At 53.3% G+C, this 25,086-nt stretch overlaps 1 protein-coding gene across 7 annotated transcripts in view; it reads left to right on the top strand.

Moving 5' to 3' along the window:
- Nucleotides 1-25,086, top strand: part of PAX5 (paired box 5) — a 129,499-nt gene that overhangs the window by 93,209 nt on the left and 11,204 nt on the right. For 4 of the 7 annotated variants that reach the window (XM_074931679.1, XM_074931674.1, XM_074931673.1 and 1 more), the window contains one exon: nucleotides 5,451-5,552. The exons of the other annotated variants lie outside the window; for them this stretch is intronic. In XM_074931679.1, coding sequence (XP_074787780.1) covers nucleotides 5,451-5,552 — 102 coding nt within the window. The remainder of the gene's footprint in view (nucleotides 1-5,450; nucleotides 5,553-25,086) is intronic. 7 annotated transcript variants of the gene reach the window in all.

The following is a 25,086-nucleotide window of genomic DNA, read 5'->3' as shown; positions in this document are numbered from 1 at the left end:
GAGCTTGGGGAAGTCCTCGTGTCATGTGTCTGGGAGTGACAACCCCCAGTGGTTAATTACTGCCATGGATGAGAGCTGAGCTGATAGCAAAATGAGTTAATTTCATTAGTAGTTAAATTTGAAGTTAATTGGATTCACGTTTACACACAGTAGTATACAAAGACATACTTGCAAATGCTCTTTGCCGCCTTTTTATTTATTTTTTTTTTTAAAAAGTAGGCGAACTGAAGAATGCTTCTAAGCTGCTCCCTCATTTTTTGTCACCATGGTTTGGAGACAGGAGAGCCCTTTCCTGCCCCGTGCTGCTCTTTGCCCCAGCCAGCCCCGGGCAGCTTGTCCTGCAGCGGGGACATTTGCTGGTGCCTGAGCACCACTCGCCACGTCTGCTCGGTGGGGTGTTGCTGACCTCTCCTGCAGCTGGTTGCAAAATAGTTTCTTTTACTTATTTGCACTTTTTTGGGGGGAAAAGATAATTTGCTTTCAGCGCGAGCACGCTGCCAGCTCCCGGTGAATGGAGGGACCGGCATTTATTGCGTATCTTCTGTGTGCATAGTCCAGCCCTCCGACACGCGCCTGCGCCCTCCGGTCCCGCAGTGCCTGTTGGCATTGTTATTGCTCGGCATCATCATAGCCTGTTTTCTGGAGTAGTGCGGGACAATTTCTGGCAGGGACATGCCTAAGAATGGAAATCACGTGCAACTTTTCATTCCTGTAGCGAGCTCACGATGGCTGTGCGTGTGCAGGGACGTCTGTAACAGAGGAATTTGCTCTGCTGCCCCCAGTGCCGGCTCCCCTGTCCCCTGGGGTACCTCTGCTCTCCGACTGCGTGGTCCCCAGCCCCTCTCCAGACAGGTCTAGCTGGCACGTTGTCGGGTGTTTCCAGTTGGATCCTTGCAGGGTTTTGGTGCCGGTGCTGTGTAGAGTGCTTCGGCCACTCGGGTGCCCGGGGCAGCCCTGGCTCGGTGGCAGGGACAGCTGTGAGCCCGTGGTGCCGTGCCCATGCCGTTGCCATCCGACGTCACACCATCATGAGTCGGTGCTGATAACCGCTCGCTGCTACCTGCCGGCCCGTCCCTCCTTGCTGCAGCACGCCTGGGTGGGAAGAGGGTTTGAAATGTTACGTCGCTGACTGTGCGGCAGCACCTTCAGTCCCTCAGACCAACAGCAGCTCGCCAAAGGAGTGGTGCTGCTCTTTTCTCCATTGGAAGGGCTGAGGGAAATCAGCTTGTCTGCAGCACTGCTTAAAACCGAAAATGAGCTCCTTACCTCCGTCTCCGGGATGGGGTTTTTTCCAGTCAGCCTCAGGTCTCTTCTGCTCTGCACCTTTGCTTTTCACAGCGAGGTTATTTGCTGTGCCTGTGTGATGCTGTGGCAAGGACTGTGGAGTGCAGGTATTCCCATACTCCCCCTTTTTGTCCAAACACCACTCCTGGTGTTACTACAATTTTTATCCTGTCTCCATCAACCTACTTCAAACCAGTCCCTGGCTTAGTCGGTGTCCTGGTGAACGGTGCACTTCTCTCTCTGGCCTGTAGAAAAGCAAGGCAGTGGGTGCCTGGAGTCACCAGCCTCACACCGCACTCATGCAGTGGCAGCGCCTCTCCTCAACATCACACCTGGCTGCTGGATGCTCTCCTGAGCCTCCAGGATATTTGTTGTCTCCAGCTGAAGGTGCCAAATCCTCACCCCCCAGCCTGGGCCTGGGGTGTCCCGGGTGCTGCTGAAGGCAAAGGGATGGAGATTCTCTCTGCTGCTGTGGTGGGAAGCATCTGTGTCAAGGTCACTGTTGGAGGAGACGGCACTCGATTGGGACCCAGCTGTGATGGGGAAAAGGACTCTGCCAGTCTCGCTGCATCCTGCTCGGAGCACGTGGATCCATCCCACCTTCAGTAACACAAGCACGGTGCATGGTGTGTGTTGAACACAACCTGCCTCGCACACGTCCTCTAGACCCTCTCCCCTAAGACATTTCTCCTCTGGGGTCTGGATGAGCAAGACTCAGCAAGGTATTTGGGGACCTGAAGATTCAGGCAGTGGCCTCACAGAGTTGGCACAAGTCGTTCTTGGAGATCCTGCTGGGCTCTGCTCCAGTTGAGCTTCTCCGTAGGCTGGAGCTGGCCCCTGAGCCGCTCCGTCCTGCACGACACCCGCCCGCACGCAAGGAGCGAGGCAGCTCCGTCTGCAGCTGCTTGTGCCCCATCTCTGACGTTTAGCATCTAAAACAACCTTAACAAAGCCCAGACCAGAGGCATTTAGGAGTAAGTGTGTCTTGAAGGGCCTTAGTCTCTATGTCTCTGTGCCCCACTGCTAAAACGTTGATGTTTGTTTCTTCTTGGCAGCTTTGCCTATGTGAGTAGGATGGGACCACCTTGGGGTGGAGGCTGCTTCTGATCCTCCCTGTGTGCCTGGATTATTAGTATTTCTCTGAAATCATTTATTTCAGTGCAATTGAAGCTTGCCAACATTGGAAAATCTCGTAGAGATGGGGATGCCCCAGTCTTTCTTTGGGGGAAGCACGCTGGGTGCAACTGGGGGGATGAGGTGGGATTGCAGCACCTGCAGCTGTGGCCTTGGTCACCTTTTCTTGATCTGGTCCCTACCTGAGGCCTGGCTGCAGTGACTCTGCCATAAAGTTTTGTCAGGAGGTGCCAGAATGTTTAATGTGGAAATCAGATGTGATGGAAACCAGACCAGGCCTGTAGTACAGACCGTGAGTGGTGGTGTCTGGATGGCGGAGGAGCGGAGATCCTGCTTTTCTTGGTATTTCCAGTGGTGGCTCCATTGCTCAGTGCCCTTGACAATGATCCTAACCGTGCTGGGTGTGACCGTGGCTTTGGAGAAAATTAAAAATATTCCAGTATATTGAAAAAAATGTAGGTTTGGGTTGTTGGGGGTTTTTTTAATCGCTATTGGAAAGTGGGGAGTGGTCAGTGTGGAAGAGGTTGGGAGGGGAGCTGGCAGACCTGGGCACCTTTAGGAGATGAGACTTTGGGCCGTTCGGCGGTGAGGGCACACTGCCGAGGAAGGGAGGAGCGGTGGTGTCCCCTCTTGGGCCTAGGGAAGGCGCCTGGGGGGTGTCACCAGCGCGGGGGTCAGGCTGTGAGATGCTCTTCTGCAACAGGGACGCCCTTAGTCAAGGGCCGGCGCTCTCTGCCAGCGCTGGGGTGAACTTTGCTTCTGCAACCAAATTTACGTAGATCGCAGATGCTTTTGCCTTCCCCAGGCTGTAGAGATGACATAATCGGAGTTTAATGTTGTGCGGGTGAGGAGAAAGCAGGGCAGTGACGAGGGGAAAACATTTTAATCTGAAAGAGCCATTTTCTACCTGCATTGAATAATTAGAATTCATGATGCCCTTCCATAAGGGATCTGGCTTTCCCCTAGAACTGGAGAGCAAATTAATCAACTGTTTTGAACCTTCAATTCTTTCAGGATGTGGATGCACCATAAATATTCTGTAGGAAGGGCCTGAGAGGAACGGCGCGCAGCCCAATTTGTGGATGCAGAGCGCTGAGGAAAGTGGGGCACGTGCTGAGAGATCGCTGCAGCGATGCCCGCGTGCCAGCGCTGCCGGAGCCTTCCGGCGCCGACCCCTCCATTGCTGGGGGCCGTGGGGGAAGCGGCCTTCATGGCCGTGACCCGGGGGGTGAGCAGCAATTGGCAATAACTTGGCGTTCCCGTCTCTCATCTCATCAGATGAAGTCTCATTTCTTTGATGGTAATGAAAAAAGAAAGATTTTAAAATTTTAGTTTTAGACCCGTTAAAAATGAAATCGTGGCTCAAAATCTCTGCCAACCAAAAAACTTTCAGAGTGGGTTTGGCTCATGGGAAAACATTTAGTTTCAACCTCTCCAAGCTATAGAGACTTGAAAAAAACACTGTCATAAGACCAAATGCCTACGGAAAACAATTTAAACATGAGAATCTGTGTGTTTCTTCTTGTCAGTGGCACTAAAATTGACAAAGTCACGTAACTTTTCTCGTTGACCTGACATGCCACGTTTTGATGAAGGAACCTGCGCTCACAGTGCTTTTTGCCAGTTAATGTGCTGGTTTGGGCCAGCAGCTGTGGGGATCCCCTTGCCTGGCCGGGGCGGTGGCTCGCGCAGAGCAGCACTGCTGGCGGTCCCAGGATAGATGCTGCGAGGCGCCTGAGTGCTCTTTGAAGGCAACTTTACCCCAGGATAATGATCTGTCTGAGGATCTGGACTGGGCTCCAGGATCCCCTCTGGGATGAGGGATAGATCCTCCTTGGCGGGGTGACAGGAGCCTCCCTTCCTCCTGCTGGGCCACCTCCACCTACAGGAAACCTGGAGAGGGACTTTTTACGAGGGTGTGTAGTGATAGCACAAGGAGCAATGGTCTCAAACTGACAGACACTAACGGTTTAGATGAGATCTGAGGCAGAAATCGTTCCCTGTGAGGGGGTGAGGCCCTGGCACAGGCTGCCCAGAGCAGCTGTGGCTGCCCCCTCCCTGGAAGGGTTCAAGGCCAGGTTGGACGGGGCTTTGGGCAACCTGGGCTGGTGGAAGGTGGCCCTGCCCCTGCAGGAGGTGTAGGAAGTAGATGATCTTTAAGGTCACTCCCAACCCAAACCGTTCTGCATTTCCATGATTCTATGATTTCCCCGGAATCCTGCGGCTGCCCCAGGATCCGTGTGTGGGATGTCAGGTCTGCAGCGCTCTGCGAGCTGCGCTGCCTGCACCTCCCGCCTTGGCTCCGTGGGCAGTGACGTGTCCTGGGCAGCGCTGGCAGCTGTGTCCGGGAAGGAGGTGAAGAGGGGGCACCCTGTCCCCCTGGTCCGGGGGCAGAGGGAGATGGGGGACACCCACAGCCTGCTTTCTGCAGGGTTATTTCCATGGAAGACCTGTAGGTACTCGAACAAATATAAATATTTCTGCACTCTAAGTAAGCAGCACTACGTGAGGCTGTGGCTGCAAACCTGACCCTTCTTCTGGCACCATGGCAAACTGTATTTGAAACTGTCTTCACATCTCAGTGTCTTGTGTTTGTCTTTTTTTTTAAACTGTCTTTAATAAGAGATACAAACCATGTCCCGCGTTGTATTTAGATCTCTGCAAACTGTCAGCCCATGCACTGTGATTTTCTGGAGAGTTTTCTGGAAAAAGTGTCATTAAGATCAGTGTTGTTTCACATTTCGCTGTTTCTGACTTTGCAAATCGGAGCTTTGGAGGAAACTGGGAATAGGGGCGAGCAGCTGGAGTTCAGGCTCTTCCCCTTCCTGTCTCACACTTCGTCAGAGCTTTGTGGCAGCTTATACAGAAAGCAAAACTGTGCCTCCCCTCCCTGCCAGGCTGGAAATCCCATGCTGGCCCTCGCAGAGCAGTGATGACAAATGCATGGCTGTGTTCTGGGCGCTCGGGGAGATGTAAAACCGTGTCCGCTCGTCGCGATGCTCACGCGGTGATTTGTTGGTTTGATTCCTCAGGTCGCGAGCTGGCAAGCACAACCCTCCCAGGATACCCCCCGCACGTCCCTCCGGCCGGACAGGGCAGCTACTCCGCTCCAGCGCTGACAGGAATGGTGCCTGGTGAGTCTTCAAAATGGTGGGGGGGAAACGTGGGGAAAAAAAAAAAAAAATGAAAGGAAAGGAAAAAAGCGTTTCAGGAGGAGAGCGTGGTTGCTCTGCGCCGAGGCAGAAGCCACAGCGCTGGAGGGGAAGGGGAGGTGTGGAGCGGTCCGGCTGGAGGACGGGCAGGCTCCTCGGCGCGGGGGTCGTGCAGCCCATAGACTGCCGGAGCGAACGGTTTGCACTGGGGTGCTGAAAGAGCCCCCAGCGTCCCTTCTGTGGAGCCTGGGGGTCGCTCCATTTTGGGCCTTGCCAGGCTCTTCCCGTTTGACACAGACTCTGCTCGAACCCGCCTGTTTTCTCCGAACGCTCCGCGTCCCTCCGTGCTGTCCCCATGGTGAGGTCACCGGCCGTTGGGCAACATTCCTCTGTGCAAAACTGTGCCCAGACTCCTGGGGGGACACTAAGTCATCCTCAGGACACTGTATTTCTGTAATTTCCTTCCCCTTTTGGAGCCTCGTGGTGAGAAATGCCAGGTGGCATGAGCTGGCCGGTGGCCAGCGCTCATCTGCGTGGCCAGTGCAGCCAGTGTGCCGGAGCCCGGGGTGCACAGGGCAGGGGGGTCAGGTGCTCATGTCATTGGTGCCTCCCACCGTCGCTGTTGGCTACGGGTCTGCGGGTGACCCACGGTGGGACGGTGACGTCGGGGTGCTGGCAGCGAGCGGTGCTGGAGGTCAGATGCTGCTGGAATTCAACATTTATTTCAGCTTGAAAGAGCTGCTGGGATTTGTCCCCAAGCTCTGCCTCCTTTGGTCTGGATGTGACAGAGGCTGTGAGGGAAAGTGGTGTTCTGAGGCCCAAATACATGTTAAACGTCATAAATTTGGCCACTGAGTATCATATGAGTTGAAAAGTGGTGATAATTTGGGGATTCTCTTTCTTTCCCCTACTGCTTTTCAAGCCCTTCAGGTGATTTGAGACAGTTGTTTGGAGTCAGCAAGGTCAGAGGGTTACTGAGGAAAATCCTCCAAAGTGGGATTTCCTCTGTAATCACATGGCTCCGTGATGTGGGGATTCAGAAAAGCAAAACCCTCGTAGTAGGAAAGTGGGAGCTGGCGACAGTGATTTGATGTCCACTCTCTTTCGAGGTTAGTCTTTGTTACCAGCCTTGATTATGTTCTGCAAATTGGGTTCTAGCAGATCACTCAGGAGTTAAGGGAAAATCATCCACTTTATGGGTGTATTAGAGTTAGGAACTGTCTGTGGAAATCGGATCAGAGGTTGTGTGGAAACCAACTTTTACCTGTAAAATGTAACCTCAGGAAGAGCTGCTGAGAGAGCAGCAGATGCGGTCTGTGAGATGTGAGAACAAAAAGCGGGCACCTGGAAGCAAGCCTTGCTGGCAAAGAGCGTGAGGTCTGCTCTGTGTTTCACACCGTTTCGTGGACACACAGACGCCGTTGTGGGTCCGTTTCTTCTGTCCTCAGCCCGGCCTGCCTGACCGCGGTGGCACGGCCGGCTGCTCACTTGGGGTGAGGCTCTGAACTCGCATCATCTCCGTAGACGACGGCCAGCTCTAACCGCGCCCCAGAGCCCGGGCGGCGGCAGGCTGGGTTGGTCGTGTCCGTGTGTGAGGGGCAGACGGACTCTCCCGCCCCGTCCCTCCTGGGATGGTTCTTCACCGGTGCCGTGAGCTGCCCCCTCGCTCCTGGCGCATCCTGCTGCTGGGAGCGAGCATTGGAAAGCCCGGGTGCGTTGGACGTGTCATTCCTGGTGACGATGGAGGTTGAGAGGCTTTTGGAAACCTTGTGGGAATCTGCTGCCTTCTTTCAGGCACCTTTCACTGAAAATCCAGCTGTGAGCACCAGTTCCTTCCCCAGCTAAGGGGAAAACTTGCTCTTCCTTCTTTTTTTTGGGATTTACCAGCTGCCAGGGTGGGATGGCAAAACTGCAGGACGTGGGGCTGGGCAGTGCTCAGCCAGGGGAGGTGCGGTGAGGGTTCGGTGATGTAGAGTCGTCTGAGCTGATTTTCCCGGGTAATAGATTTTATTTTTAACTACACATAGGCTTGTGTGACCCATTATATTGAATAACTGCACTGTTCCTCTCACTGGTTCCTTTAATAACAACCTTCTGCTCCAGCTAGTGTGAAGGTCAGCTGCAATTCCTGTAGGTTCTCCTTCTCATTTAAGTGAGAATTTGCTAACTAGCATCCAAAATACCTTCTCAATCCTTCTTTGAGTCCTGTCCTTTGCAGGACCAGTTCCAGCCTTGCTGGGGAAGGCACCGCCATCCTCAAGGGGCTGACTCTGAGGCAGGTGCCAGATCCAGCCTGGTGCTGTTGGCACATCCCCCCTCATTCCGAAACGTCCGGATCGCTGTGCCGAGGGCGCACGTTTGTTGTACCAGGACTCAGGGATTCATTTCACGACCTGCCGCTGCCTTGTTGTAGTTTTCAGAGCCCCTGCTAGAAATGTGCTTCCTTGATAAGATTTTTATTCGTTAGCCATGAATTTCTGCTTGTAATTAAGCAATTGTGTGAGCTAAGTGCTTAGAGACGTGTGAGAAATATACACACGGTAAGACATAGGCGGTGTTTTGTTCCATGCTTGTTGCTGCCGCCATCGCTTGTGCCGCTGGGGAAACCCCCTCGACCGCATTTGTCCCGCGCGTGCCGGGGGCCCGTCGCGCGCTGGTGGGGGCAGGGAGACCGTCCAGCGCCTGGGCATCGCCACGCTCTGTGGATTTGGCATCTTGCTCCGAGCTTGTCTCTTCTCCAGCTCTCCTGCTGTTCATCTGAACAGGAGAGGCTTCTTCCCCCACCAGCCCCGGGCCCTTCCCCGCTTCTCCACAGGAATCTGTCCCCGCGGCGTCTCCGTGCCTGGCACAAGCGCCTGATCTGCGCTCTCAGATCTCCTCCCCTGCTTCCATGAAGAAGCAGCCACGCGCGTAGCAATGGGGAGTTCCCTTTTTTATGTGGCTTGTGAATGTCTGCTGTGGCCCAGATAATAAATTAATCAAATACTTTTCTCTAAAGGAACCGACCAAGTAAATATGTGGCTTTGATGACAGACCAGAGCTTTACAAACGGAGAGCTGGCATCACTTGAGGCTCCTGTAAACGCCTTCCCTCTGCAGGTCACTGGGCCCATAGCTTGTCCCGCCTTTTGGTGGCTGTCACCCTGTCAAGGTGACCAGAGAGGAGCTCTCCGGGAGCCACCGCCATTCCAACAGGCCGCAAACAAAATTAGAACACAATGGGAAAATAAGTGGTTGGGTGGTCAAGCTGGGAGGTGGTGGTTAATGCCAGGAGGTGGTTAGTGCCAGGTGGTGGTTAGTGCCAGGCTCTCGCTGGATGCTGGTTGCACAGCCAAGGTTCTGTCCTCGTTGGCATCTCCATCCACAGCCAGGAACGAGCACACCTCGTCAGGTTTTCAGGCGATGCCAAACCAAGCAGAGCTGTCAGTATGCTCCAGAGTAGGGCTGTCACGTGGAGGCTCCTAGACAGGCTGGGGCAGGAGTGTGAAATCCAACAAGAGCAAATGTAAAATCCTGCAGCATTTTTGCCACAAAATGGGCTGAGGACCAGCTGGCTGCTGGAGGGACCGCAGGGAGCTGGGCACCACCCTGCAGCGTGCGCTGGCAGCGAGGGCGGCCGGCAGCAACCTGGCCAGGAGCTGGGGGGAAGGGGTTACCCCCCTCGCTGGGCACTCACAGACTCACAGTGGGGATGTTCTCCGGAGAGCGGGTCGGTGCCGCCGTGCAGCCACCCACCTGAACAACCAGGGACAGACACTGAGTTTATCCAGGCCTGGGCACTCGGGGGGCTTCTCCACAAATCAAGCACCCAACAGCAGGTTTTCATGCTCCTTTTATACACAAAAATCAGAGGTTAGTGCTTTTCCAAACACACCTGTTAGACACTGATTGGTTAGTGACTAACGTACAGTTATAACAAGTTACCTAATGCTGCTACCGCTGTGCCTGCTCAGGGGAAGGGACTTCACCCGGGCAAGGGGCTTCTTGACCCCTGGGTGTGGGTTTTAGTATTACAGTGAGGGTAGTTCACTGTCAGGCCACTCAACAGTCCCTTTCACTGCCAAGTCAATTAATCGAACAGTCCCTGTGCCGGGTTGCCAAGGAACTCTTCCTCAACACAACCCCAGACATTCTCTTTACAGCCCAGGACGTTCTGCTTATTTTCTGTGGTTTGGAGATCAAAGTCCATCCTTGATGAACTTCTTATCACTAAACAGGGTCATCTTGACCAGGCTTCAAAGTCCTGCTCGACCAAGCTTCATAACCTCATGATTGTCCCCATATGTGCAGTAACTAGAACTACCAGTGCAGTTATTAACCATGTCTGCTAGCAGATGAGCAGTGTACCACATGAGCAATGGTGCAGTTTTGGGGCCCCAACACCAAGAGACAACGGACATAAGTTGAAACAAGCAAGACACAAACTAGGTATGATGAAAAGCTTCAAATTTTCCTCCGTGAGGAGGGTCCAGTGGTGAAAGAGGTTGCTCAGAGAGGCTGTGCAGGTCCCATCCTTGAGGGTTTTCAGGGCCAGGCTGAATGAAGCCCTGAGCATCCTGGTCTGCCCTCACTGCTGATCCTGCTGTGAGCAAGGTCTGGAGAACGTCCCGAAGTCTCTTCCAACCTGAAATGCCCTATCATCCTCTGACTCAATGTTTTGATTATGACACAGCTGAAAATGTGCTGCAGAGTCAGGAATTTGTACGTTTCTGCCTGATCCTTTGAGCAGAGATGGAGTCAACGAGCTGTTAACAGGAGGAGAACAGGTCCCTCTCTGGAAAGCGGTGATGCCCGCAGTCCCCAGGGCCGCACAGATGGGACAGCTCTGCCCCAGACCCCAATCACCAGTAATTGACTGAGCCGTGAATCCCCCTTGGAGGCTGGAGGGAGCTTCCCTGTCACAGGACTGTGCCTAATGTCTGCACAGGGACTGGGAGAAATCACCCTCCGTGTTCCTCCTCCCACCCGTGACCGTGGTCTCACCCTCTGCAGTCCCGGCGGTGCCCCCGGCTCAGCACCCCCCGGCCCCGTGCTCCCTGCCCGGCTCGCCTTCTCCTCTGGGAGTCTGAGGGTGAAATGGGGAAGGTGGGTGAGCCCGCATAAAGTTGGTGACTCTTCCTGGACGTGTTGGGAGCAGTCAAGAGAGCGAGAGCATTGTGTGTCGTCTGTCGTGGGAAGGCACGGGGTCCTGGGAGCAGCCACCGCCTGCCCACGGCCGGGGCAGGGGGTGCAGCAGCTGCCCGAGCAGCTCGCCCGAAAGTGGACGCTGCTCTTTAATCCTCATTGCCTAGTGTCTTATGCCTCGAAGCATGAGAGTTTATATCTCTTGCAAATGTTTGTTTTGTCTAGTGTAGCTCTCTGTATGTTCTCATTATCTATTTAGAGGTTCAATCCACTGTTGATTCCTGCTAGATTCGTGGTCTCAGCACCACCTCGGGGCACAGGATCCCACAGGTTAATGAGATACCATATGCAGAAATTATCTCCAATAATTTGGTATCATTGTTATTATTTGTTCACACTGTGCTTGTGCCCCTGATGTGCCATCGCTTTAGAAACACAGAGCAGTGTTTTTCCAGCAAGCCTTCCCTTTTGTCTCCTGGGAAGAGCAGGCAGGAGCAAACTGAATCTTCTCTACCCCATCCTGTAGTTGCAGCCTGGAGCTTAGTGCCACCCGGTTTTGCTCATCCCTTTCCAAAGAGGAGTCCCAGGGACGTTTGGCTCTTCTGATGGAGGCGGCGCTGTCTTTTGCTCCCAACTTTTGCTCTCGTTGCTCCCTCTCCTGCCTCACCTCTGCAGACTGGGCTTTAGGAGTGCAGCGGCAGCAAGCAGGGAGCACATGACTGGGAAATGCAGTCTTTGCAGGGATTTTACTCCGTGACCTGTGTGGGTGACCCAAGGGTTTTTTTGAGGTGGATTGTCTGAAAGGGAGCGCAGCTGCTGGAGCGATGGTCCGCTGGTCACGGATAGCACACCGTTATCCTATTTCCCTCTCCTCGGTGGGGCTGGACCTTCTCTCCAGCACCGTCTGGGCTCTGGTCGGGGCTGGTGTGGTGATGGGGACCGGTGCTGCTCGCCTGGGGTGTTGTCTTGGTCCTCTGTTGCTCCACAAACCATCACCCTATTTCCAGCAGTGGGTCAGGTCTCTCCGCAGATCACTACTCATGCCCGTGGGACCGGTCCCGAGGCGTGTCTGAGGGTCTGCGTCCTCCCGCCTGTGGGGAGGATGGTGGCCATCGGCAAGGGGACGGCGGGGAAGGCATGAAGAGCAGTGTCAGAGCTGCAGCAAGGGATCTGCCTTCACAAATGTCTTGGGGCAACGCCAGGTTGTGCCTGCTCTGAGGACCGCCGTGCCGGGAGCTGTTGTGCTCAAGTAGCTGTGGTCGTTCACTTAAATACTGACTCCAGCTCTCGGGTCAGAAGCGCTGGGACAGCAGCCCCTGTAACCCCTGAACCCCAGTTTCTGTTTCCCCCCCTCTTCCCGTCCCAGGGGATGGACCCACCAACCCCTCTCCCCTCCCCAGGACTGTCATTCCCCCTGTCCCCTCCTCTCCTGGCAGGCCCCGCGCGCCGGGTGACAGGAAAGGGTAGACTGTCCGGAATAGTGATGCTGAAAATATAGTCATTAATGGGACTCTCGAAACCCAGATGTCCTTTCTGAACACCGGTAATTTGTTTTTAATGAAAAACCATGCAGTGACCCTGAACAAATGAATTTCCTTTATATGAAGTCTATGTGCAATTACCCGACTAAAGGGACCTGAAAACAGTGACATTCAAAACTGGGCTTTGAAAAGAAAAGCGTAAAAAAATAGCAACGGTGTCATTAGCAATCTTTTATCTAGGAGAAGGTGTTAGTTCTAACGTGCAAAGCAGAAGGAGGGGGTGTTGGGAAGCAAAACACGTGGTTTTTGAACGTGTTTTTTCCTTGGGGCTAGCAGGTATTCACGTGGCGGAGAAGCGAGATGGTGTGACCTCTCCCTGCTGGGGCTGCTTCTCCCACCTGAGCCTGCAAGGGACGGCACCCCCCTTCAACCCACACCCACCCCTCCCGCAGCGAGGGGGCAGGGGAGCCCGGTGTTGTGGGGGGTCAGGAGGCAGCAGTTGGTGTGTCAGACCTCCGGAATAAAGGCTGTAGGAGTTGGTGGGGTTTGGTCCCCTCTGTCGCGCTGAAGACTTTGTTCGGGGTTATTTCTTGTTATTTGTTATGGCTCTGCCACAGTTTTGGGACAGTGTTTTGTCACGTCCTGACACGCAGCAGTAGAGATTTGAAAACGAGGCGGCTGGGAGGTAAAATGCTTAAAGTCGGGGTCGGAGAAAGCAAACTGCAGTGCGTGGGGTGACAGAGGGCACGGGTGGCACAGCCTCAACCGGGTCCGCGGCTGCTGTTCAGCGTAAAGCAGGTACTGCCTGGTTACACGGACAGAGACGCTGCTGTGGCCTGTGAAGGTGAAAGGAGGGTCAGGCCTTGGTGCTAGAAGGACCTAGAGCAGTGGGGGAATACGCCTTCACATTTCTTTGGTGAAGTGGAAAGTTTGCCAGTTACCTCCTTGGAGCCTGGAGGTGACTCCCAAGGCCATTTGCCATCTGCTCCACCTGCCCCGTGCTGCTGTCCTGGCGGGGATGTGTATCTCTGCTTGGATTATGGGCGCTCTGACCTTTTTCTGTGCCCGTATTGCCACTTTTTGCAGGTCGTGTGGCTCAAACCCAAGCCGTCACCCAGCACGCCCCAAAAACGCCTTCACCCCCCGCCAGCGCACACGGGCACCGCTGGCTTCCACCACCACAGCCAGCAGATCTGCTGCCAAAGGACAGAAGTATTGACATTTGGCGTTCTCTGGTTAAGCAAATTCACTGTTTTCTTGCAAGTCTAGGGATGCTACACAAAGGTGCCTCCCCACCCTTCTGTAATCTCAGAAGACAAATCCCGGAGAAGTTTCATCACATGTGATGGAGCAAGTGATGTGCCTTCGCAAATATCTTGGGGCGATACCAGATTGCAAATCAACTGGCAAATGATTCCCTTAATTAATAACAAAGCAGTTAGGTAAATGGTATGCGTTTATCCGCTGCTCGTGTACATTTTGAATAAGGGTCTGCCAGCACCTTGGAAGCCTGGAGAAACATTTCAGTGTTCATCTCTCAGGAATGTAATTACTGCGCTTGCACAGAATGTAGATAAAATTTATATTGTTTTCAATATGATGTTGTCAGATGTTATTTCATTAAATTGATTTAGAAATTATGCCAGAGAGGGCAAGAAGGTGACGTGTTGGGAAGGCAGCAGCCTCTGGCTCTGCTGTTCCCAAACCCACCTCCCTCTCGCAGGCCTGATCCTCAGCTGGGGTCAGTTAGCCCCGACCCACACCCGCCGAGGCTCTCTGTGGCGTTACACCAGCCGAGGATGCGGCCCCAGCGTTCCGGTACGCTCTGCGGGCTCCCTCCGCTCCGGCCCTCATTTCTGCCTCCTCCCGTCGAGGTGAGATGCTGTGCATATCTAAACACAAGTAAGCAAGGCGAAGTGTGTATAAACAAAGGGGTCCGTATTTGGGAGTGAGGAGGAGGAGAGAAAACATATTGTATTGCTCCACTCTTTGGAAATTTCTATGCATTTGTAATAACAAAATTACCATAATTTGCTCGTTAACGCAGCTAGATCAGTCAAGCATTGTTCCAAACACGCAGAGGCTGCTTCTCGCTCTAGGTCTGCCAGTGAGTTAAGCACGGTGGAAATTAGCATGCAAATAGCCCTAATTCGGCCGAGCTGTCAGATCCGCATTCAGCCGCTTGTTCCCTTTGAAATCCCTGACAGGAACGCTCAGGCAAGCCCACCCTCAAGTAGATCCAGCCAGAAGAGGTACCAAGGGGGCACCTCCTGAGTGACAGTTTGGCTACCTTCAGTCAAATCAATCCGTCGCGTCAGCGGCAGCGGCGCACGGCGATGCCGGGGGGCTGCGGCGGGGAGGGGAGACAGCTTCCAGCCAGACCTCGACGCCGAAACCATCCCACTCCCACCCGGGGTGGTGCCGGGGGTTTGGGGGTCTGGCAGCCGAGAGATGCCGCCCGTGGGACAGGGGAGCGCGCTGTTCGGATGTTGGTTTTCAAGTTAAGCCGCTATTCGCGGCAAAAAAGTGCGGCAGTTGGGGGGTTTTAGCGCTGAGGGGTGGAAACTGGGCTCTGCGGTTGTTTCTTCTGGAGGCTCCTGGCGTGGCCGTGGTTACGGAGCTCGCGGAGCATCGCTGCTGCTGCGGGTGACACGAAGCGGGCGGCATCAGAGGGATGCTGCCTGTGGATGGCGGGGAGCTGGTGGGACGGGGCTTCGTCCCGTGTCCCCCTGGGGAGCTGCGGGACCCTCCCGGCTCCTCTTTCCACCCAGCACATGCCGAGATGCCCGTGAGGAGACACTGGCAGCAGCTAAACCGGGGGCTGTTCCCTCCTGATTGTTCATTCAGGGTTGCAAGCCTGACTGCTGCCCACCTTCAAGTAACACCGGTGATTATAAAAGCGGCAGCCAAAATTTAAAAGACCCTTTTGTTGCTGTTCAGGTTGGGGTTTTTTTATGTTACTCAACATTATTTTGCCCCTGGCAAGCCAGTTGTTTTGAGCCCCGTTGTGCTGACAGATACAAACAAACCTGAGCCTCTGCCCCAAAATACCCAGAGACAGAAATTTAAAGATGAGCTGCGAGTAGATGAAACGTGTTAAAAGCTTGCCCTCTGCTCGTTAGTCGTGTTACCCCGTAAGGACCTGGCAGCTGCCCGTCGTGGGGCTGGTTGCCAGAGCTCGCCCTACGCAGGGTCCGTTTGCCCTCGCTGAAGCAGCTCCCAGGGTTTCCTCTGGGCACCGAAGTCATCCCCTCTGCTTGGGGATCCTCCGTCTCCTCCAGAAAGGCAGGAACATCTTTACAAAGGGTTTCCCAATGGATTGTTGTCTGCCCGGCCCTGGAAACCAGCGGTGACAGCGATGCACCGCTGACGTGCCGTCGGTGAGAACTCAGCGTCCAGGGGGGAGGCACGCTGCTCTTGCCCTCCACGGCTCCCCCTCTGTTTGCTCGTTTTTGTCATTATTGACAGCTGCCCGTCAGCGGAAACGCAGTAAGAAGAGTTAACTGTAATTAGAAAGCCACAAGGTCTGAATTAGTTCTGATTTGGGGGAGCTGTGGGTTGGTGAAGCGCAGAGCACCAAAAATCCAGTTAAAGTGCGGGGGGTCCTGAGCCGCGCGCGCGCGGCTCAGGACCCCCCGCACTTTAACTGGATTTTTCGTGGGAAAACGAGGCTGGGACTGACCCGGACTGCTCGCGATAACGTTTCTCAGACCGGAGTAATAACAAGCCCTGTCAGAGCACACCAAAAAACCGCTTTACAATTTCTGAGCGTTCAAGCGTTTTTGCGCTGGTGTCTCCTTGTGTCGCGTCAGCGCCCGGAAGTTTAAAAAACTTTCGGGGTAACGAAAGCGTGGTGGTTGTGAACAACAACCTGCTCGAGCTTGGAGAGTGGCGGCGTACCCGGCAGCTGTTTCCTGACAAACTGTTCGACACAACCAAGTGCTGAGATCCCCAAAGCCAGCGTGACGTGGCCACTGTAATTCCTGCCGCCCCGCGGGGAGGGTCACCCCCACCGAAGGCAGCAGCAGGGGAAGCAGATTCTCTCCGATTCCCATCACATCAAGCTCCACGGCCCAACTGGTGGGTGCTTCGTGGCTCTTGGGGTGCTGGGGGGGACGCGGTTTCTTTTCCCCCGGGGCGTCAGACCCTGGGTAGCCCATCTGGTACCCGCGCTGAGCACCCCGTGGCACGGCGGCTTCTCCTGCGTCACCCCAAGCCTGTTTTTCTGCATACACTGAAATTTGTCTGGCTCTGGGCGACAGCCTGAGGGGTTCCCTATCTGCACGGCTTCGTGGCGTGAGGAAGCACTTCCTAAATTGTCCTGTGATGAACTGGATGTCTCCTGCTTCCAGCCTCCGTGTGCCCAGGGGAACGCTGGAGGCCAGGTCCCGCACCCAGGCACCCTGTCACCCCGCCTGCGCTGCTGCAGGGTGACCTGTGCATAGATTTGAGGTTTGCAGCCGTTCTCCTGCAAAGCATTATTTATTAATTCAGCCCTTTTTATCACTCACCGGACTCGTTTTCTGAGCCTGTAGGCTTGATTTCTGTGCGATGATTGCTGGAGGGAGTTTGCTTCCAGTCAGGATTGCTTGGACATAGAACGTCTGCGCTGTGGTAAACTCCCAACACTCAGAACTGATGTCTAGGGCTCAGGCTGAAATTAATTGTTTTGAGAACTAAGTATTCTCTTTCCAGGAGTTTGCTTTCCAGAGCAAAAATGCCACAACATTGGAATAGATTGCAGCGCAGTACAATACGATGTAATATGATCAGTGCAAAAGAAACAAAACACGGTAACGGAAAGAGAACCAAATTAAGTTAAAACTTCTAAGAAAAATTAAATGCCTTCATAAAAATGAAGAAAGGTGCTTCAAGGTCTGCCCCATTTCCACAGCAGAACTTTCCTCTGAAAAACACGTTTTAAAGCAGAAGCTGCCAAACTGCAGTAAGCTGTGTTTGTGTGGAAAACGTGTGTGCACTGCGTGGGGCAGGGGGGAAGAGCCCGAGGCCGCGTCTGCCGCGGTCCCAGCTCACGGGCGGGCTGGCTGTGCCGGCGGAAGAGGGACAGCCGGGGTGGGGAGGTGAGAAGTCTCCAGAAGGAAAGATGCATTTGGTCATTGTAGCAGCAAATACAGTGTTGGGGCACTCTGATGGCAAATAAATCACCCGCCAGCTGTGGCTGCAGTAGATCTGGGATCAGGCTCTGCGCTAGCTGTGGAGTGAGCTGGGAAATTTAGATGTAACCCCCTTAATTCCTGCATAAAAAGACTAATGGCAGCACTCTGGTCCTGACTCAGTGTCCGTTCAGCAGCAGATGCGCTAAATCCTCAGTCTCTAGCAGCAGCAAAGGTTGCTTTGACACACAGACGCATTGTCACAGAATAAATAACTTCCAAGCATACATGGATGTTTTACTGACGTGGAGAAGGTGTGTGTGGGCTCCACGATGGGATAAGCAGCGCCCGGGCAGGAGGCAGGCTGCTTGAAGTGTCAGTGAGAGGCACTGGGCACGGGACGGCGATGCTGCCCCATCTTCTCTTCCTCCTACCACGAAGGAGCCGCCTCAGCCCAGGCGGCCTAGTCTCGAATCTTGCACATTTACTGAAGTCAGGAAACGTAATGCCAGCCCTGGGCGAGGAGCCTGGTCCCGGAGAGGTGTGCCCCGAGCTGCTGGGATGTGTGGGGAGCCGTGGGTGTCCCCCCGCCGGGATGGGTCCTCGAGATGCCCCGTCCGTCATCCCTCCCCCAGCACGTGCTCTCTTCCTTGGCACAATTTTGGCTGATTCAGCTGGATCAGGCCAGGCTGAGCAGCTGCAGACGTTACTTGGAAATGGCTTTGGCTAAGGAATGTTTGCCAGCAGAGCGTCCATCCTGCCGGAGGGCCAAGCTGCCGCGCTCCCGGAGATTGACCTGAGATGGGCTGACATGTTTTTTCTCTGCATTAAAAGGATGACTATAACGTGGATGTGGTGTAAAACCAAAGCAGTGCTGTGAAAATCAAGTGAGAAATTATCTGTCTTCTGTCACTCAGGCATTCATTTGCATTGTGTTTGGTGTCAGAAAGAAAAGCTGACATCTCTGCTGGGGCCGTGCCTCTGTATTTCAGAGCTCACACAAGCTCCCCGCGATGACAGAAGGAACCGGAGGGGGAAGGCAGACCCTGCTGACGCGCTGAAGCCCCGGTCCAGGGGTGGCTGAAGCCTGGAGTCCAGCTGAAAACCTGATCTTGCAGGCAGAAGGGCCGGGACGCTGAGGTTTTGAGTGGCTCAGCCAGGAGCAGGGGTTTACACGAGGACAAGAGACTTTTCTGTCCGTCGAAGGGCAGGACCTGGCGTCACCCAGCAGAGCCTGGTCCCGGTGTGGTTGGACACGGTGACCAAGGACAGGGACACCGGGATGCCCGAGGAGATGCTGGTGCGGGAGGATGCTCCCTCAGCTGTGCAGACGCTTTCCTGGCCCCGTTCACACCTGCATGTGCAGATAATTGAAGACAACTTCCATGTCAGCAGCTTTATCAAGCTACCAAAACGCTTAATTTCCAGACTTCACAATTTCCACACCACAGTTATGTTATTACGGCTCGTAACATTATATCTACTTCTGCTACTAGCTAAATTACTTGTGTAATTCCTGGAAATAACTACACATTACATTATCATTATGCAGGCTGAAATTATAAAAAAGGCTAAAGTCAGGAAGAAGCGTGGAGTGGAATATTTTCATCTCAACCAAACGCATTTCCATTACACAGTTTGGAGGATTTCATCCCACAAGATGCTCTGTGGTGCATTTTACACCCATCTGGGATGAAACCGTATCGCAAAGCTTGATATTTTCTGCGAGGCAGAAGTTCTGCTTTTCCTCCTGCCCGCTCTGCCTGGTCGCTCGGTCTGGAGCGGTGCCGAGGCTGTGGCGCGGGTCCTGGGCTGGGCGTCGCCGGCGATGCAGCTTCTCGCTGCGGGGTCCGACGGGGCGCTGGCGGCTGGCGGAGAGGGCGGACGACTCTGCGGGGGGGGACAGGGAAGGGGCAGATTCCTCACCGCCATTAATTGCAGTGCCATCTTCTATGCAGATGAGTTGGGCAGTTGTCCTCCCGGTACGGGGAGATAAATCTCCCCTAATGCAGTTCCAATATGGTTGCTCTGTGGCACCACCTACCTTTGTTGTATTAAAGTTAAATACCTTTGTGTACAAAAGTTTAAAGTGCATAGCTAAAACCTATGTGCTTGCAGTAATTGCGGATGTAAATCTTTTTGTCATCCTGCAAAGACTAGGTGAGGTATTTCATAAATATGTCAGAAGCAGCATTAAAATTTTATGGCAGGCAGCACGGGTCGAGAATAGTACAGTGACTTCACAGCAAGGTACGTCCACCTTAACCCACAACTCATTAGTCATTGATGGGATTTCTGTGCCTTGTAGCTTCTTGGAAATGAGGTAGTGTTACAAAAATCTGCATGTTACTGTTTTCTTAAAATATGACAACCTACTCAGAACCATTAAAAATAAAAGTGTACATCTTTGAGCAGGTACTAGTTAATATAAAGATAAAATAAGGGGGAAAGACTGTCCAATCTGTACGATCATAAAATTATTTACAACCTTCATTAGAAGTTAATTGGCAGTCTTGATGGGACTGGGAACTTCGGAGGGACGTTGTCTGACTGTGACCAAGTGCCTTCCAGCCGCAACTGCAATAGACTTCATCTTGGCTGACGTGCAGGAAAAATTAGCCAGTGCGGGGGCTAATGCGAGTTTAGTTTCAAAATCAGACGTGTGAAAGTTCGGGTGATGGTTGCACCTCGAGTGTTCGTCAAAGGGTTAATCAATGACTACAGGACGTCACAGACAGGAGTGGGGTGACCCCGTGGAGTGTAAGGGTACGGGTGGACGGGTCATAGGTGATAGCAACCGATCCACTGGATTCTTACGGCGGGTTTACCCCTGGATTTACCCCTGGATTTACCCCTTTTTCCTTACACGTGTAAAGTGTGCGTGTGCCTTGGGGATCCCTGTCAGAGTCCGTCCATCCGTCCCTCCGCGTGGGCTGTGGTTCTGCATGGGCACCCGTGGTGCTCCCGGGAGGAACCTGCTGCCGACGGCGCGATGCCCAGCACCCCGGGAAGACGCTGCCCGAGGCCGCTGGAGGCGGCAGGTCCCTGCGGATCGGTGTGCGGTGCCCGGCTGCCAGCGGAGCAGACCCCCACCCCTGCTCCAAGATGCTGGGTTTTGCCCCAAGCCTGGTTTTGCCCCAGGATGGGTTTTGCCCCAGGATGGGTTTTGCCCCCAGCATCACTTCAGCCGTGCAGGAGGGTTGCTGTGACAGTGTCTGAAGGGTGTAGGAAGCATTTTGGGGTCCCAGAGGTTGTTCCTCCCACTTCCAGGAGAGAAGGGAGCTTTAACAAACAAAAAGTGCTTCACTGTTTGTTCAGGTTTGTTCCAGGGGGGTGTTGCAGGTGCTCAGCCGAGAGCTGCGTACCCTGCTGGCCATGGTAATTAGCAGTTAGTGCCACATTTCTTCCAACGAGCAGCACAGACGCTGTCTAATTAATTGGATGGCATTAACAGCACTACCCGGGATCTGCGAGCGCCTCTGCGCTCGTGCTCGGCTGGACTCTTGCAGTACGTCGCCGCGCTGGGGGCTCTGTCTGGGCTGGAGCCGGATGAAATTTTTGACATAGTTTTATCGTATTGTGTTTAAAAAACACTGGTAGGGGGTTTGGTGCTCTAAGAACTCGCTGTTTGTCAGGGTTTTTTTCGTTTAAAATCAAGAGGTGGATGTTTTGTTCGGCGTAAGTAAAGTCTTACTTGAAAATCATTTGTGAGGGCTGTTCTTTTGCTGAACTCCATCACTTCTGATTCCATCCTCAAAAAAAAAAAAAGGGAGGGGGGGAATACTAACTGTAGAGAAAGCTTGTCTCTAAATTGTCCATTATTAATGGAAATGAATAAATTATTTATTTATTAAATTAAATTTTCCATTTATTAATGCTTTATTCCCTTCTTTCCTGTGGGAATAGATAAATTGCTGGATATTACAAGCATCCACAGGCTGGGAGCAGCTTCCCATTTTGTTGCAGAGCATCTCGGGTGTTTTTGAAAAGCAGATTCCTTTTTACAAAACTGCTCATTGAAGAGGTTTTTTGCAGTCCCGTCAGGGAAAACGTTTCTCTTTCAGTCAAACTCCTTCCAGCCACTGCGGGCCAGGTGGGAATCACGGCTGGGGGGCAGGAGGGTGGCATCAACACCTGAAACGGGTGTGTGCCCCCCGGCCCGGGCTGACGATCCCTTCCAGAAGGATCTCTCTGCCGCAGCCATCGCCCTCGCCTGTCGGACCCGGAATTCACCCTGGCGTGGTTTCCAATATTCCAATCTTGACATTTCCCAAGCCCGCTCTGCAAAGGCTGGCCTATGAATCCTGCATGCTTGTCCTGGGGTTTTTAGCTGGTTATCACCCTGGGTATTTTCACTGAGATAAATTGGGTAGAGCACGGTGGCCTTTTGCTATATATGGTGTATTTTCCTGCTCGGCTTCCTCCCAGGGGGAAGAAATACACGTTTTGTTTCAGTAGCACTGTACTTTGGTGATTTTTCCCCTTTTTGTGCTCCTGGTTTTTGTGGCACGTGGGCTGCATGGTCCAGAGCAGGCAGATTAACAGCCCAGGGTGCTCGGTCCGAGGAGCAGAAGGCAGAATTACCAATGACCTTCCTGCTGTGGGGCTCCTGGGGGAAAAAAGAGAGGGACCAGGAGAAGACCTGGCGGTCAATCCGTGGCGTGCCCTGGATTTCTAGTCCCCCAGCTTAAATGCAGTTGATATTTATGGATTAGAGCAGTATAAAACACTCATCTGTTGTTTGCTAATAAACGTTAAAAGTCCAAGGTTCAGTCAAAAAACCCCGCAACAATACAAATTACTTTGGATGTCACTTAAGAGATACAGTTTGTTTTCCAGTTGAGATTTTTGGAATTTTTTTTTTTTTGGACTCACTGAACTCAATTTGAAAACTTATCACCCCTCTGAATTTAAATGATAAAATGATTTGTTTGGAAAACATCTGATTTTTTTAAAAATAAATTAAAATCCAGGGCTCTTTTTAACGGAAAGATTTAGTCAAGATTGTTGTACGTTTGCAAAAGTATGTGAGTGATGTGAAACTACTTTTTTGAGTGAAAGCAAGTTTTAACTGGAAGGTGTTTCCCAGCTCCCACACACACAAAGAAAACTTCTAAGGGAGCGAGTTTTGTGAGTCACGGAGGTTGCAGCTTTCCAGGCAGGGCCGCAGACCTCTGTCTCTCTCGCCCTGAGCCACTGCAGTGGCTGATACTGAGGGGAAACTACGCCGTTGTTCCTCTGCGGAGAAGCCAGGCCACTGTCCTCCTTCTCCGAGGTCTCCCACAGCTGTTTCCCACTGGCTGCGGGGGATGCTGCCCAGGTCACGGTGAAGCGATCTCTCGGGCGGTGCTGAGGAGCAGTGAGAAGCGACTTCTCCCACTGCCCTTTGGTTTTGGTCCCCTCCGAAACCCTGGGTGACGCCTGGCCCCTGGGTGACGCCTGGCCCCGTTGCACGTGTCATGTCATGGATTCGAGGCCGCGTTTGAACAGCCGCTATCTCGCGGCGCTGGCTGCTGATGCGCAGCTGCCCGGGTCTGTCCGGGCGTCTCGGTGCCGACTTCAGCCCTGCTGACCATGCAGTCAAGCATATCTTGGCTACCAGGGTAATGATTGGTATTGGAATTCGCTGAAGGAATTTATGATCCATGTGATTACTTCCACAAAAGAAAATGATAGAAAACAAATAAAAGCCATGTGAATGTTAATTTTTTAGAAGTTGCGGTAAGGTCCTCTGCCACAGGGGAAAGAGAGATGCACCTGCAGCCCCCGGCAGGAGGTCAGGCTGGAGGGGGAGAGCAGGAGCCCAACCTAGGGACAAGTACAGCAAATGGGCCTTAAACTTACCCAGGACCCAAATGAGGAACGGGAAGGGTGTTGCTGTTGCTGGCCAGATTCTGGTTTTTGTCCCACGACCTTCTGTACTTGTCCCTTACACAGCTGCATTTATTAAACACTCCTGGTTAAATTTCTCCTGGTTTGGTTTAATTTTCTGCCTAATGAAAGGGCTGAATAAGACACTGTCCTACACCGGGAGCTTGGACAGAAAAACAACCCCACTCATGGGGACTGGTGGAGAAAACCAGGGGCTGGGATGAGGGGCAGGAGGGATGCACAGCTGCGGGGTTGTGGCTGCTCTCCCTGCTGGGAGAGCTGTGGTGCGGTGGTCGCCGGGAGGAAGGCACGTTGTATCACCTGCACGTTGTATCACCTGCACGTTGTGTTACCACAGCCGTCATTCGGATACAACTGTTCACCTCCACGGTCCTGACGGCTTCTTCCCATCCCAAATGCATGTGCAAAAACCTGGTATCTGAGAAACGTGGTGAAAAGTGTCCAAACACGTGTCTGCCTTCACATAGTTGGCTCTGGTTGAGCTGTACTGAAACTGGAACTTCTGAGTCATGGAGTCTTCTGAGACTCTGGGGACCAGAGCATTGTGTTCAGCTTGGAGTTCAACTTCTTGAGTATTTGTTCAAATTTTGTTTTTCAGTCCAGAGGTACCACCAGCTGTGTAACAGGCATGTTCTGTGTGGACTGGGCTGCTGGTTTCTGCTGGTGTTTCCCGCAAGCTCCTGCCCCAAGTCCAGCACAGAGGTGCCGGCATCCTCCCCCGTCCCCTCCAGGGCCAGTTCTCTAAAGCCATGGCACTGGAAAGACACTGTGAGACCTCTTCCTTCATCTCTCGGTTCTTGAGATTTTTAAGCTCACTCTTTTCAGTTTCGCTGCACATCATGAAGGAAACTTGCAGGAATTTACCTTGAAACCAAGCAGACTGATAAACAGGAGTTGATAATCCCTGGAGAAAACGCTGCGGAATGGGTGACGTAGTTTTGGCTGCAGCAAAGGGTCCGTTCGCCACGGGGCTCCCTCCACGGGGCTCCCACCCTCTCAGGGTGTAGAGCATCCCCCAGGGCTTGCCACTGCCTTGTAGCAGCAGCGTTCCTGGGGATTGTTCTTCCCTCTCCTCCTGCACCTCTGCCTCCAGCGGTGACGGAAGGGTCCGACCCCTTTTGGGCTTCAGCCACGTGAAGCGTCGTGGCAGCGCGGGGTCAGGTCTGCAGCGAGAGGTCAGCAGAAGCCCTTGGTTTGGCGTCGTTGTGTCTCAGCGATGTGGGAACTATTAAGGAGGGGGTTTACCATTTTGCGTGAGCGGGTCCAATTGCCGCCCCTGCCTCGCGGCGCGGGCAGACACCCTGCACGTGTGTGCAACACGCCGCACGTGTGCGCGTCCCCCGGTAGCTGATTCGTTGCGTTTTTGAAGGGGGCGAGGGCTGGCCGCGGAGCGGTGCTGTCAAGAAGTGTAGCTGATGGACCTCGGAATATCTGGTGGAAATCACGAGGCGTTCATGCAACGTTCATTCATCTAGCTTAGTTTCACTTACGGCTGGACCATTTGTCTGCCCAAGTGCTGTGATGGTAGCAGCGGGGCTTGAGACTTTCTCAATTTCCCACTTCTCTATTTCCCCTCCCCTCTCCCGTATTGCTTTTTTCTCATTTTCCTTCCTGCCCCTCTTCTCTCTCTCTCTTTTTTTTTTTTTTTTTTTTTTTTCCCTGCAAGGCTGATGGATATGCAGAGTATGTTAAGAAGCAAGCAATACTGTCACCGAGCTGATGGTGCTCAGTGACTCCTCGAGCTCCTGGCTGGTCTGTACTGCAGGAGCTTGACACCCTGACCACTGAGGCATAAAAAACAGAGAATTGGAAGCCTCAGCCTGACAGGCACCGGAGCATCCCCCAGAGAGGGTCCACGATGTGTGTCTGTGTGTGAGTGCGGGGAGGAGGGCAGTGGGGATGGTGG

This window comes from Athene noctua, chromosome Z (assembly GCF_965140245.1).
Source record: "Athene noctua chromosome Z, bAthNoc1.hap1.1, whole genome shotgun sequence".
Taxonomy (NCBI): Eukaryota; Metazoa; Chordata; class Aves; order Strigiformes; family Strigidae; genus Athene; species Athene noctua.
This window is presented reverse-complemented; position numbering and strand designations above follow the sequence as displayed.